This window comes from Bison bison, unplaced genomic scaffold (genome assembly GCF_000754665.1).
Source record: "Bison bison bison isolate TAMUID 2011002044 unplaced genomic scaffold, Bison_UMD1.0 scf7180017864077, whole genome shotgun sequence".
Taxonomy (NCBI): domain Eukaryota; kingdom Metazoa; phylum Chordata; class Mammalia; order Artiodactyla; family Bovidae; genus Bison; species Bison bison.
Window position 1 is genome coordinate 2920357 of NW_011494649.1, and position 13615 is coordinate 2933971.

Here is a 13615-nt window from a genome sequence, read left to right on the forward strand (position 1 = left end):
TGGAAAAGACTCTGATGCTGGGAAGGATTGAGGGCAGGAGGAAAAGGGGACGACAGAGGTTGAGATGGCTGGATGGCATCACCGACTCAATGGATGTGAGTTTGAGTGAACTCCGGGAGTTGGTGATGGACAGGGAGGCCTGGTGTGCTGCAATTCATGGGGTCGCAAAGATTCAGACACGACTGAATGACTGAACTGAATTGAATTTTCCTCCAAAGTTATCATTTATTATTTTAGCCGATTTTTATTTGTTAAACTGTTAGAATGTGAGAAATATTCACATTCAAACATAAGCCACAAAATAAGGTTTAAAATTTTTAATAATCAGTACTAGTTCCTCTCAAACAGTTATTATATGTTATGACAGATTTAAAAAAATCACACACTAGTGGATAAACATATGAACTGCTACTGCTACTGCTAAGTCACTTCAGTCATGTACAACTCTGTGCGACCCCATAGATGGCAGCCCACCAGGTTCCCCCGTCCCTGGGATTCTCCAGGCAAGAACACTGGAGTGGGTTGCCATTTCCTTCTCCAATGCATGAAAGTGAAAAGTGAAAGGGAAGTTTCTCAGTCGTGTCTGACCCTCAGCGATCCCATGGATCCCATGGACTACAGCCTTCCGGGCTCTTCCATCCATGGGATTTTCCAGGCAAGAGTACTGGAGTGGGGTGCCACTGCCTTCTCCAAACATATGAAGGAGATCACTAACTCTGACTTTCAAGTCTAACAGTATTGTTCATTCAATAAACAAGCATAGAAATACTATTAATATGTTAATATAACATATAGACTTAAGACTCCATCAAGGGGACTTTCCTGGTGGTCCAGTGGTGGGAGACCTCACATGCCTTGTGGCCAAAAGAAAGAAGACTGCATCAAGAACACACAGCAAGCAGTATCTTATTCAACAAGGAAATAATAGAAACATAAAACTAAGGTTAGTATCAACACAAGGAAAAGATGCTCTCATCTCCCCAACTATTTAAAGGTGGCCAATATAATTAGACAAAAGAAAATTATTAAATGTATAAAATTTAGAAAAAAAGTAAAACTATCCCTACTTGCAGATAACATATTAGTATGTCTAAAAACTTTATTAATCAATGCTAACTAATACAAATGGCAAAAAAATTGAGTAAGGCACCAGATTACAATAAAAAAATGCAGTAACTTTCATATAAATAAACAGTAACTACTGAGAAGATGCAATGGAAAACTATACTTACAATAGCAAGAAAAATGATAATATACTCAAGAATAAATTTAAGAAATGTCAAAAACCTATAAAAGGATAACTATTTTATAAACTCCTGAATGACACAAGAGGACTTGAATAGAAGACTTCGGTTTTTCCTGGATAGGTAAATGCAATATCATCATTTCCATTCTCCTAAGGTAATTGTTTTTAATTTAATATGATCCCCAATTTTCAAAAAAAGCTTTTTTCTGAAACTAGGACAAATTAACACTAAAAGTGAAAGTGAAAGTCCCTCAGTCGTGTCTTGACTCTTTGCAACCCCGTGGACTATAGAGTCCATGGAATTCTCCAGGCCAGAATACTGGAGTGGGTAGCCTTTCCCTTTTCAAGGGGATCTTTCCAACCCAGGGATCGAACCCAGGTCTCTCGTATTGCAGATAGATTCTTTACCAGGTCTCTCGTATTGCAGATGGATTCTTTACCAGATCAGCCACAAGGGAAGCCCAAGAATACTGGAGTGGGTAGCCTATTCCTTCTCCAGCGGATCTTCCCAACCCAGGAATCCAACTGAGGTCTCCTGTATTGCAGGTGGATTCTTTACCAACTGAGCTATCAGGGAAGTCAACACTAAAGTTCACATTAAAACAACAATCACCACAAAATTCCTATTAAAAAAAAAAAAGAACTATGAGATGAGAATGGCACTATCAAATATTAAAACATGCTATATAAAGTCACAATAATTACAATATAGTGAGATACCATTGCTTAAACCCCCCAGATCAGGAAAACCTCAAAAGCTTGACAAACATATGGCAAGGCTATGAGAAACAAGCATACTCATATACTGCTGACGGGAATGCGAAATAGTTCTCTCCTACCTGGAGAGAATCTGCTGGGAATTTGGCAGTACTTAATTCAATACATATGCATTTACTATTTGATTACGACATCAATCCCCCTTTTTGCAATTTACTCTGTAGATATGTGTCCAAACATTTGAAAATAGCTTTGTATAGGCTACTAGATTTGCAGATTATTCATATGGCATTATTTGCTATTGTAAAATACTGGGAACAACCTAAGTGTCATTATATAGGAGACTGGACATATAAAGTAAGATATATTCACACAGTGGAATACTATGCAGCTGTAAAAGGGGGGAATTTTATGAATTTACTAATAGTCAAGGTACACTAAATAAAAAAAAAGCAAAATAAAAAGTAGTGTGCATTCTTCATTTTAAAATGGGGAACCAAAAATACATGAATGTACCTCCTTACTGTTATAAAACAAACAAAAAACAAAAACAAAAATCAGGAAGGATAACCAGAAAATGTCTGGTTGGTTACCAACAGAGCATGGGCAGGAATGGGGTAGAAGTGGGAGGGAAGTAAATAAGGTAAAGGGTAACCTCCAAGTGTTATCTTTGCTTCAGTTTTGATTTTGCAATCTTATCAAGGGTTTTACATATTCATAAATAAAATTAAAGGAACAAATAATGGGGAAAACAAAAAGCTGAATACAAAAGGAAAAAATATGAACTTTAATGTTCTAAGTGCAAACAATACCCAGAAAAAAAGAATCCAATCACTGTGAATTTTTTAACACAGTTATTAACTGATATAAGTCAGTCTGAATATAAAAAGAAATGCAAACAAATCTGCAACTCTACTTCACAAGTTTGTTGTTTGTAGTTGTATGGGTATAACGATTCTGAAACTATTCTCTTTGTGTTACAGAACTAACAAGACAAATACACTGGTGTTGGAAACTTGTGTTCTAAAGACAGTTGAAGGAAGATACATGGAGTGGAAGAAGGCAAGAGAAAACTTGTGCAGACTTAATTAGAGACACCAATATAGCCTTATGATTTGCACAATACGTATATTTACATTTAAAATAAGAAAACTTTCTAACTTTGTCCTCTGAAAGGGCCTAGAAGAAAAGATAACCCAATAACAATGAGCACACCTACCAGCCAGTTCTTGGATTCTATATACCATTCCACACCAAAAGGAACCAGGACTTCTAGAAGAAATAGCTGATGCCAGAGCAAGAAAAGCAAAACACATTTGACTCTAGAAGATCTTATTTCGTCAGAATGCAAGAAAGAGCTAAGAAATAACAATAACTTGTTAAAAAAATACAAAGGAGGCAGCCTGAATGGGCTCCTCTTGGCCAAACTACAGCAGTAAAATATAACAGACTTTAACCCACTGTATAATATAAATACTTAATAAACAATATTTTCCTTATGATAGCCAAATAATGTAGATGAAATGATAAAATTAGACAATAAATATCATATAGTCACCATAACTGATTCAGACAAGATTCATCAATGGATATTTGAACTACTGGGCAAAAGTGTGATGGTGAGCAAGGTATTTACAGTCTCAAAGTACATCTCCGAGGATTACTGGCTGATTACAAAAGAGAAAATGGAAACTTTACAGTGGAGAAACCAGGAGGACACCACCTTAAACAAAGCTATTATTAGCAATAATAGGACAAAGTAACATCACATGCTTCCTGCCAAAAATGCTTAAGCTAAATCTAATCCTGAAAAAAACCTCAGAAAAATCCAAATTTTATAGTACAGTTGGCTTTTACTCTTCAAAAAACGGTAATATCACAGAAGACTGGAGAACTACAGATGTGACAACTAAATGTGATACAAGATTACAGTTTAGGGATGGGTTGGTATGACTGCTGTAAAAGACATCTTTGGGGCAACTGGTAAAATTTGAATAAGATTTGTATGTAATACAAATAATACGACTATACTCATGTTGCTTTCTGAAACTGATCATTACACTATTATTACAGTAATCAAATACAGAAAACTTAACATGAATATAGTCATATTATCTGTATCCCTGATGGCTCAAGGGGTAAAGTATCCGCCTGCAATGCAAGAGACACAGGTTGATGCCTGGGTCAAGAAGATCCCCAGGAGAAGGAAATGGCAACCCACTCCAGTATTCTTGCCTGGAGAATCCCACAGAAAGAGCAGCTGGCAGCCTACACAGTCCATAGGATCGCAAAGAGCTGGACACAACTGAGTGACTAAACACGCAGGCGTGCATGCTATTATTATATAAGATAACGTTTTTGTTCTTAAGTAATATACACTTATATTTAGGAGGAAAGGGCAGTGTAACTGTAATGACACCAAATGATTAAATGACAGTAACAAAAACAAGAATACACGTACATACATATACAACATCACATATAAAAAGGAAACTACAAAGCAAATATGGCAAAAAACAATTGGTCAGTATAAATAAAGTGTAAAAAAATGTACATATAGATAGCAAAAAAATTTAACAATTTTGAAAAAAGAACACTTGGGGAAAAAAGAAAATGATAGGTTTATTATTTCTCTCTCAATCAGATTCTTATTACTATATTAATACACTGCAGTGTAGAGCTACCAGGAAAAACTACTCAAAAATTCAGAAGTTTGACTTTTTAATGGTGTAAACGAAAAAGATTATACTAATCTTTTTATATTTAATTATACTTAAACACTCTTGACCTATTACTTACGAGTACACTTGGAAGCACAGCTGCTAAGGTACTAAATATTGTTTATGAAATACTTAGTGGTCTGATCTGAGCTCAAGTACTTTGAAAATTCATTTGATCTATGAACCATTATGAAAAGTGTGATCAACTTGGGCATTATTACTAACACAGTTAAATTCAGCCCCATTTCTAAAGTACTACAGGTTAGGGACCAAACTGCAGCCTAGTTTTTGTCCCATTTTAACAGAATAATATTCCCACTGACCTCATATTAACATAAAATACTTATATTAACGTTTTATTTAAAATAACCAATTGGCTAGGAGAGGGGCAAAAACAAATTTCATCTGAAAACACCTCACCATGAAAGATGTGTATAACTATATACTCATCATTTCTGTGCAGAGCAACTGACCACTGAACACTGTAAGACTTTACCAAGTACAATAGTTAAGAACTCAGAAAGAAAGAACAGAATTAAAGATAACTTGCCACATATCACAATAAGGTATATATTCAAACAAAAGATTCTTACACAACTTTTTTCAAATCCTGCTTCATATAAAGCAACGTTTTGGTTTGGTCCCTTTATACGGTAATGAAAGTAATTTATTAAAAGAAACAAAAGGTAAACATTCCTTGGTCATGGAATATACTCGAAGATATTTAACAACTGTGGCTGATGTAGGGTTATGTCCAAGACAATGCTTTGTAAAATGTTAAAGCTAAGTCTATAGCCAGGGAAGGGAATGGAAACGTAAGGGGGAGAAAGTGCAGTTTGAAAATAGATAAAATAAACCTTACTGAGTGGCAGTTATGGCTGACGCTTAGAATTGAAAGCTGGATATAACCTACAGCCATTTTTTTTTTTTAAATAGCCCATATGCTCCAGAAGAAAAGAGTTTGAGTGCTGTAAAGAAATTCTTTTCTAAGTGTTATTTTTTTATGAGATTAGATAACAGCAATTACTTCTGAAATTTGAAATGATAAAACTAAAATCTCACATATGAAAATGGTTTGAAAAATGAAGATTAAGTGCATGAAACAAAATAAGCTATTGCTAGTATTGTTAAAGGAATTTATACAATATAAGTTAACTCCCCTAAGCAGTATTGGTATAGACCAACAAAATCCTCACAAAGAGGAAAAAACATTCACTAAATTCAATAAAATAAATGGCATTCCATTTGGGGGAATATTACAAAAGTTCTACTTTTTTAAAACACTAGATATTAATAAAATTTTATTTTTAATTAATTGTTTTTAATCTAAATTACTATACAAATACATTTAGGATAAGTTCAAATTGGTAGTTCATTTACCCTTTTTTCCTCCCTCAACTGAAGCGGACCCCTGGGTTACCTTCTCTAGAGTCCAGAAACAAAACAGGGTGCATGCAGGCTCTGCTTGGAGATGACAGGTGCAGCCCGAGCAGATGCCCCAGACCAGGTGTCACCTACAGGTTTTGTTCTGGATGCAGCCCTGGCCAACACGTGGACGCCAAGTTAAACCAGTTATCTCAGCAACTAAATCGGTTTAATTACAATACTTAGATCAGCTGCTCTCAAACTTCAGCATGCTTAAGAATCACCTGGGGCATACTTTTAAAAAATACAAGGTTTTATTTAGATCATAATACTTAAAAACTCTGATCAATCTTAACACCACTAAAGCAGGACAACTAAACATTATATGCCACATAATGTGATGAAAGCACAGCACTACCTGTTAAAGAATGGAGAAAGAAATGACAACCCAGTCCAGTATTCTTGCCTGGAGAATTCCATGGACAGAGGAGCCTGGAGGGCTACAGTCTATGGGGTCCCAAGAGTCGGACACGACTGAGGGACTAAACACACACATACCTATTAAAGAATGCCTAAAATACTAAACTTGAATTTTTTCAACATTTAGATCTAATGTTAATAGTTTTTAGGAAATGGATTCAGGGGATAGAGGAACAGGTTAATTGACACTAGAAGGAAGCAGTCAACCAAATCCAGAACTTAGGGCATTCTAAAGAAAGTTCCCCTGGAGAAGGAAATGGCAATCCACTCTGGTATTCTTGCCTGGGAAATCCCATGGACAGAGGAGTCTGGTGGGCTACTTCCGTGGGGTTGCACAGAGTCGGACACGACTTAGGAATTAAACAACAACAACAACAAAGGACAAGTGACCCCATTATTTTAATAAACCAATGGCATGACAAGAAAAGGAAAAGGGAACCATCAAGAGACTAATGAGATAAAACAGCCAGAACAAGAGATTTAGCCCCGCCATCAAATGCTCTTGCAGGAAGATGGGGTAGACCTGCAAACACTGACTTAGACATTAATTGAAGTATGAATCTAGCATTTGGGGGCAATAATTTATAATGCAGCATCTACTCCTAGATATCACTAAGAGATTTCAGTTCCAGCAATAGATCTTTGCAGCATATATAATCAATTAATTAACTTTGAATTCATAGCATGATGAATACTCAAAAAGTATCCAAGCACAAGTGGTATTTTTTAATGTCTGAAACCAAAAAAATATATGTTAAGACTCCATTTCAATACAAAGTTCTTCGAAAACATACTAGTAAAATTCACAAAATCTGAAAGTTACTGAGAGTGACAATTTGCTCTGAACCATCTGTTTATTTCAGGTCCCCCAAAAGTTTAATTTACTAAGAGAATCCATTAATAAACTTTATGATAGGCAATCAATATGAGCATCAGTCAACATATATACATTTTTGTGTACTTCTGACTAAAAAGAATCAACCTGCCTACTTACTGGGCTCTACTATGGATAACTGAACTAGGCATGTTATTTACATTTATTTTAAATTCTAAAGCCAATACTTTTGCTTTCCATAAAAATTACAATTACAATTTCAAACCATAAAATATTTGATGACAATCTTTAATTCTAACATCTCTATTTTTATCTCCAGGAAGTTTGGTCCTTAAACCAAAAGCTACTTCTAAACAGCTTTCCCTGAAATCAAAATTCATAATTATGACCTCTGTTTTTAAAATGGTAAAACTGAAGCATATACAGACATTAGCATGACTATTACATTTCAATAAAAATAATTACTATACCACAAAACACAATGATTCGGCTACCTTTCTCTCCTTGGCAATGAACACAAGATAATTTTAATGTCCCCTATTCGAACAACTATTTAAGTGTTAACAATATAATTTTGCACAGCCATTGATAAACAACTTAATAGCTCCATAAAAATCATTTAAATCTGTATTTATATATGTCTATATAGATACACATAATTACCTCTCATTTCTCATTTTCCACACTTAAAATTTTTCTTCCTTAACTCTCATTTATTCTAGCTCAGGTTCCCAAACTGTGCTCCATAGAACTTAGCAGATGTTCCTCAAACATTCCCCTATGATGAGTGGTGATGTTTGGGAACCACCACTTACTACAGGTGGCAGGAGGGAGGTAACAGTGTTTCTCCAAATTGTCTTAAGATCCACAAGGCACAGTAACCAAATAAAGTTTACGAAGTCCCTCAGTAAGGTAACACAAATTTAGCATTGTTATAATGCTCATATTCATTTCACTTTTCAAGGACATTTCAGGGAAACAATTGTTTTATATAGCACAAATTAGGAATCTCCACTCTAACTAAATACCCAAGAGTGTGGTGAGGATGGTGGTGGCAGATCAAAGAAAGAGAGGGAGAACCCCCCACCACAACTCTATATGTCCCAATTCAAACAAACTTTATTTTTACTAGTAAACTTTAGTAGGGACTATACCACTCAAGAAAATACCCGATAAGCAGCCTCCCCACAAATAATAATAAAAACTCTAAATACTTTACCTAAAAACACATATTGAGTACTTAACTCACTGACCAATGCATTTAAATTCCAGTGAATTTAAATGTTTTTCCTTCCTTTTTCAACTTCCAATATAATTCCATTTCAGATTATAAAATATTCTCAGAAGTGATGTACTTCTCTATCAAAGTTACAGTGGATTTCACACACATCCAAACTGAAAACACTGAATCTATAACAGAGATGAGGTAGGATTATAAAAAAGTGATTCTCTTTAGAAACAGACATTTTTACTTAACAGCTAAGGCAGAAAATTTAAATGCAAAACAACATATAAACATTTCTGGGAGTTACAGTTCTTAGTTTGCATCCTCAGTGAAACTATCCACCCTGGAAAGAGTTAGATTTATTTCTACTTGAGGGCAAATTTGAGTTGTTCAGAACATGGTTTCTAACACACAACACCAGCCTAGCTGAGGTCTGATAAGTCTTTCAACTTTTTCTACTTTCTACTTCTCCTTTCAACAAGTTTACACACCCTCTAAAATGTAACAGAATATCAGATGATACCAAAATCAGATTTGTTCAAAATGAAGGATACAGTTCATAAAATTAATTTTTAAATGCATATGTAAATAATTTTAGATACAGTTTTTCTTCCAGTCTCCATATTACTTTCATTCCTTACATGAGGAGAAGAAATCACCATTTATCAATTCTATTGATACACAAACTCAATTTATTAATTACTTATTAAAATTTTGAAGCATTCTATCATTTAATATCAAGTGACTCATAAAAGGCTTTCTCTTAAAAAAAAAAAAGTGATCTACATGGTAGATACTAACTACTCAACACACAAGTGTATTTATTCTATTTACCTGATAAATGCAGACTTTCATTTCTATAACTTAAGGGAGGGCTTCATCCACCAAGCGGGAAAAAGAAGAATAAATTCACAGTAAAACTGAAAACTCTATAGTTAAGTTTCTGACTATTCCAAAGGAAGGTCCATGTAAAACAGTTGTAAGAAAACCAGCAATATACAGTTTTGTACAACAATTTTTTTTAAGTCCAAGATACTCTACCTCTTTTTCAAAAAGTCAAGTGTTATAATAGGAAGATCAAGTTAACCTTGACTATCACCGTACTATTGGCGTACGTAAGCTAAAACAAAATTGTTCAACTAAAATATCTGAAATATTTATCTAAGTCTTCACATCAAGGCTTTAAATTCTAAACAAAAAGACCTGTAAATTGTCCCCCAATATTAGCACCAAAACAGAACAAAAATATAAAATTAACTGAATAAATAAAGAACACATTGAGTATAAATACACTCAGGCATAAATTTAACCATAAGTAATTTCCAATTATATTTTAATTTCTTAAAATCATTTATGACTAGAGAAGGGAATTCATAAGTGACTGATTAAATATTACTCAACACATGTCAAGAATACAACTATTTTGCTGAAATAACAAATGCCTCTAAAGCCATTTAGACTTTTCTGTACTTTAACTTCTTCATCTATAATAAATGTAGGAAGTTATATCTTATCTTTTTAAACTTATAAAGACAGTCCAATAATAAATATCTGTGGAACATACTGAGATGTACATACCAAGAAAGGACCTAAGTGAAAACAAAATACATAGACACCATAGATGAGCAATAGCCAGACTTTTAAATGCCAATGTTAAAACATTCAATTGCATTTTTAATTTTAGACTGTGAGAAATTTTTGTGAACAATCTACAACTGAATAATGTCGGATACAATCAAGCTAACTTTAGACAGACAACTAAACTCAAGTCTCTATACTTACTGTCTATGCATCAAAATGAACACAAAAATTCTAGTGTGTATATATATATATATATTTATACATATACACACACATATCTATGTGCACACACAGCAGCGCATTAGCTTGCTCTTCTTTATTTAAATGTAGTACCATGAAACTACATCATAAAACACCAGGCTAACAATTACCCACCTAATTAATAATGAAACTACAGAAGAATGTCAGCAAATATTAAACTTGCAGAGTAAATGAGAACACATGGAATGACAATCTTACAGAAGTCAAATGAAACAGCCATTCATATTTTTTTTAAAAATTGGTCCACCTGTGATTTATAAAACACACTGCATTATCTACTCATCAGAAACCATGATATTCAATTCAATATATCAAAGAGGGAACTTAACAAAGTCACTTGATTACTGTTTCTTACTATGAAAAGGCACTCTTATGGTTAAGTAACTGAATTACTGTGAAAGCTTGGCATCCTGTCTGCCAGTTAAGATTTTTCAGAGGAAGGTGTAAAACCCAGCATAATACATGTCCTCTAACTGAGCAATATTACACCACTATGGAAAAAAATCTTCCAAGGTTGGTAGTACCCAGTTTGTGACCAGCATATTTCTTTTGTATTTCTTTACAAGCCATGAAAATCTTCACATGGTTTTATTTTCCAAAACAAATGCTTCAACTTTTTTCCTAGTAGCCTAGCTACAAACCCTACAAAAACAAACCTGGAGAGTGACATATGGAGGAAAAACAAGTTTAGCTAAGGACATAGTTCAAAATGTAGCTTCTAATAAGAGCATAAAACTCAAACTGATCTGAGAATAGCATAAGGAGTTCCAAACAATCTGGAAACTATATAGTTAAAAATGGTACCTATAAGTATAATCAATGGATGATATGATCCAAAGATAGAAATCACAACTGGAAAAACAGTATTTATGTAACTTGTAATAAACTGGGAGTTCTTCAGAAAAACACACATCCCATGAAACATATATATCATACAGCACCTTCTGGATACTGAAATCAATAAATCATCCAATAAGTACTAGATATAACTTTAAAACATGTATTTTAAACGGTCTAAAACTCAAATGATTCAAACTTATTACCAGAAAATCAAGACATGTATTAACAGTACTCCTCAGTATTGTAACTGAAAAAATAAGTATCACCACGAATGAAAAATTCTCTACTTCTCACCACATTACAAAATCAACAGTTTTGGAGGTTAATTTAGTTTTACTTTGCTTTTCATTTCAATCTTTTATTTTAAAAAGCACTCTGACACATGCCATCACACACTCACAAGAGATAATTAATCATATTTAATATTTTCTAGACATCTGTGCAACTCAGTAACTACTCACAAAGTTATGTGAACTCTTCAGCTTCAAGCATGAAGTCAATCTAAGATAGCCAATAGAAAGCACACCTGTGCAATTACTGCATTTCCTATTCCAGAATGCTGAACATAACACAGTATATCTACATTTGGATACTGCATTTGGAGCAACGATAAATGCCAAACTCAAATTATACAGTAGCCACACCACCTAAAAAAGGCCATTTTATAACATCATTATTAAGAAACAAAAAATACGAAGAGCATTATTTTAGTGTTAAATAACAAACACCAACTAAAGAACCTCTGGATAACTAAATACGAAAAATAAATGATGACCTCATAATACATTACAATATGAAAGTATTCCTAGGAGAAAAACTCAGAAAAATAAATGCTGAATCACAAAATATATTATCTAAACTATAGCGCATGCCAACTAAATAAGAAATGTACTTTGTCAAATAGTCAAAAAAGGGGGAGAATGAAAGAAAATCCCAATTATAGTATTCCATTTTGTAGCATCCCTAATTTTCATAAATAGATAATAATCATTTTAAATGCTTTTCAGTCAGTCAAAAATTTCAGAAAACATTAGAATTTCTTAAAAAAAAAAAAAAAAAAAACAATCCTGGACACTTAAGGCACCAACGTGCTATGCTATGCAGAAATATTCTACTGAAAAACTACTCAGTAACACGGGTCCACATAGAGGTTTCATTTTTTAACAAAATCTTCAAGTCAGAATTCAAAAAGGCAAAGGAGTTTCCAAAACAAAGAAAAAATTTCCCAAGGGATACAAAGTTTCATTAACTATCTTGACTCTTTACTCAGCATCACCTTTCTGCCCCTCTGTGGATATCAAGCAATCAATAACAATGTCACAAAAGAATGTTTATCAAGATGGGGGGTGGGGTGTCACCTGTAATGATTGTGTATGAAAAATGTAAACAATCCTAAAATAGGTGAGGAAAACTTTCTCCTTCTTAGAACCTCCCTTGTGGATATTTAATGTTTCTCAGACTGAAATTAGCAGAAGTTTAGAAACTGATGTGCAAGGTTTGTTCCTTGCTTGGGGCTTTTCTTTTTTCTTTTTGCTAAAACAAATCTCCCCATAAATCCCTTATTTCCCAACACTGTTGGAAGAGTCACTACTACTCACCGCAAGTAATACTGTTTTAAAGCAAAGGCAGCGTTAGAACAACTTCTGGGAAAGTTGAACTCTTCCACAATTTCTCCCCACTGATTCTTCTCAGAAACCTGTTAAAAACACAGCCACACTTGTCTGAAAGTGCACAATCCAAGAAAACTCTAACTTAACTCTGAAATAAATACCCATTCTACAGAGATCTGCAGATCCCTCAGGAATCGGTGGGTGATTCGGCTCGATCCGTAAGAGTAGCTAAGCAAGGGCTGCTTGAATCACTGTGTTTTCACCCGAGAGCCCTGTATTTAATAGCACTTGTTTTGTTTTGGGGGGCGGAAGAGGGGGTGTTGGTGGGTTTGTTTTGTTTTTGAAGCCCGGACAATAACCAATCGCAAGTCCCTCTGTCGCCCCCTTTTAAATCTCAACGCGGTCCGTTTACACTAAAAAAAAAAAAAAAAAAAGTTCAAAAGGATCAATACTGTTCCGGACAGCGACGTCCGCAGGTTCTGGGGGGGCCGGGGCCGGGGCCGATTCCGATCCCTCTCCCAGATCTATCCATCTCCATAGGCCCTTCTTTGAGGCCTACAGCTTCTGCCTAGCCTTGAAGCCTAAGATGGCTATTTGGAGACAGGTCCTGGTTTCTTTTGTTAGCTGTATAAACCGAGGGCGACGGGGCCGAGGCTGTGCCCCCGGCTGCCGGGATCATTTCGCAGCCGATTATCGATGTTAAACCTGCCCGCGCTAATTTTGAGTTGCACGAAA

At 34.7% G+C, this 13615-nt stretch overlaps 1 protein-coding gene across 1 annotated transcript in view; it reads right to left on the minus strand.

Annotated features, from left to right (window-relative positions):
* Positions 1-13615, minus strand: part of ARID2 (AT rich interactive domain 2 (ARID, RFX-like)) — a 208554-nt gene that overhangs the window by 193073 nt on the left and 1866 nt on the right. The window contains 1 exon segment of the mRNA XM_010837552.1: positions 12869-12966. Coding sequence (XP_010835854.1) covers positions 12869-12966 — 98 coding nt within the window.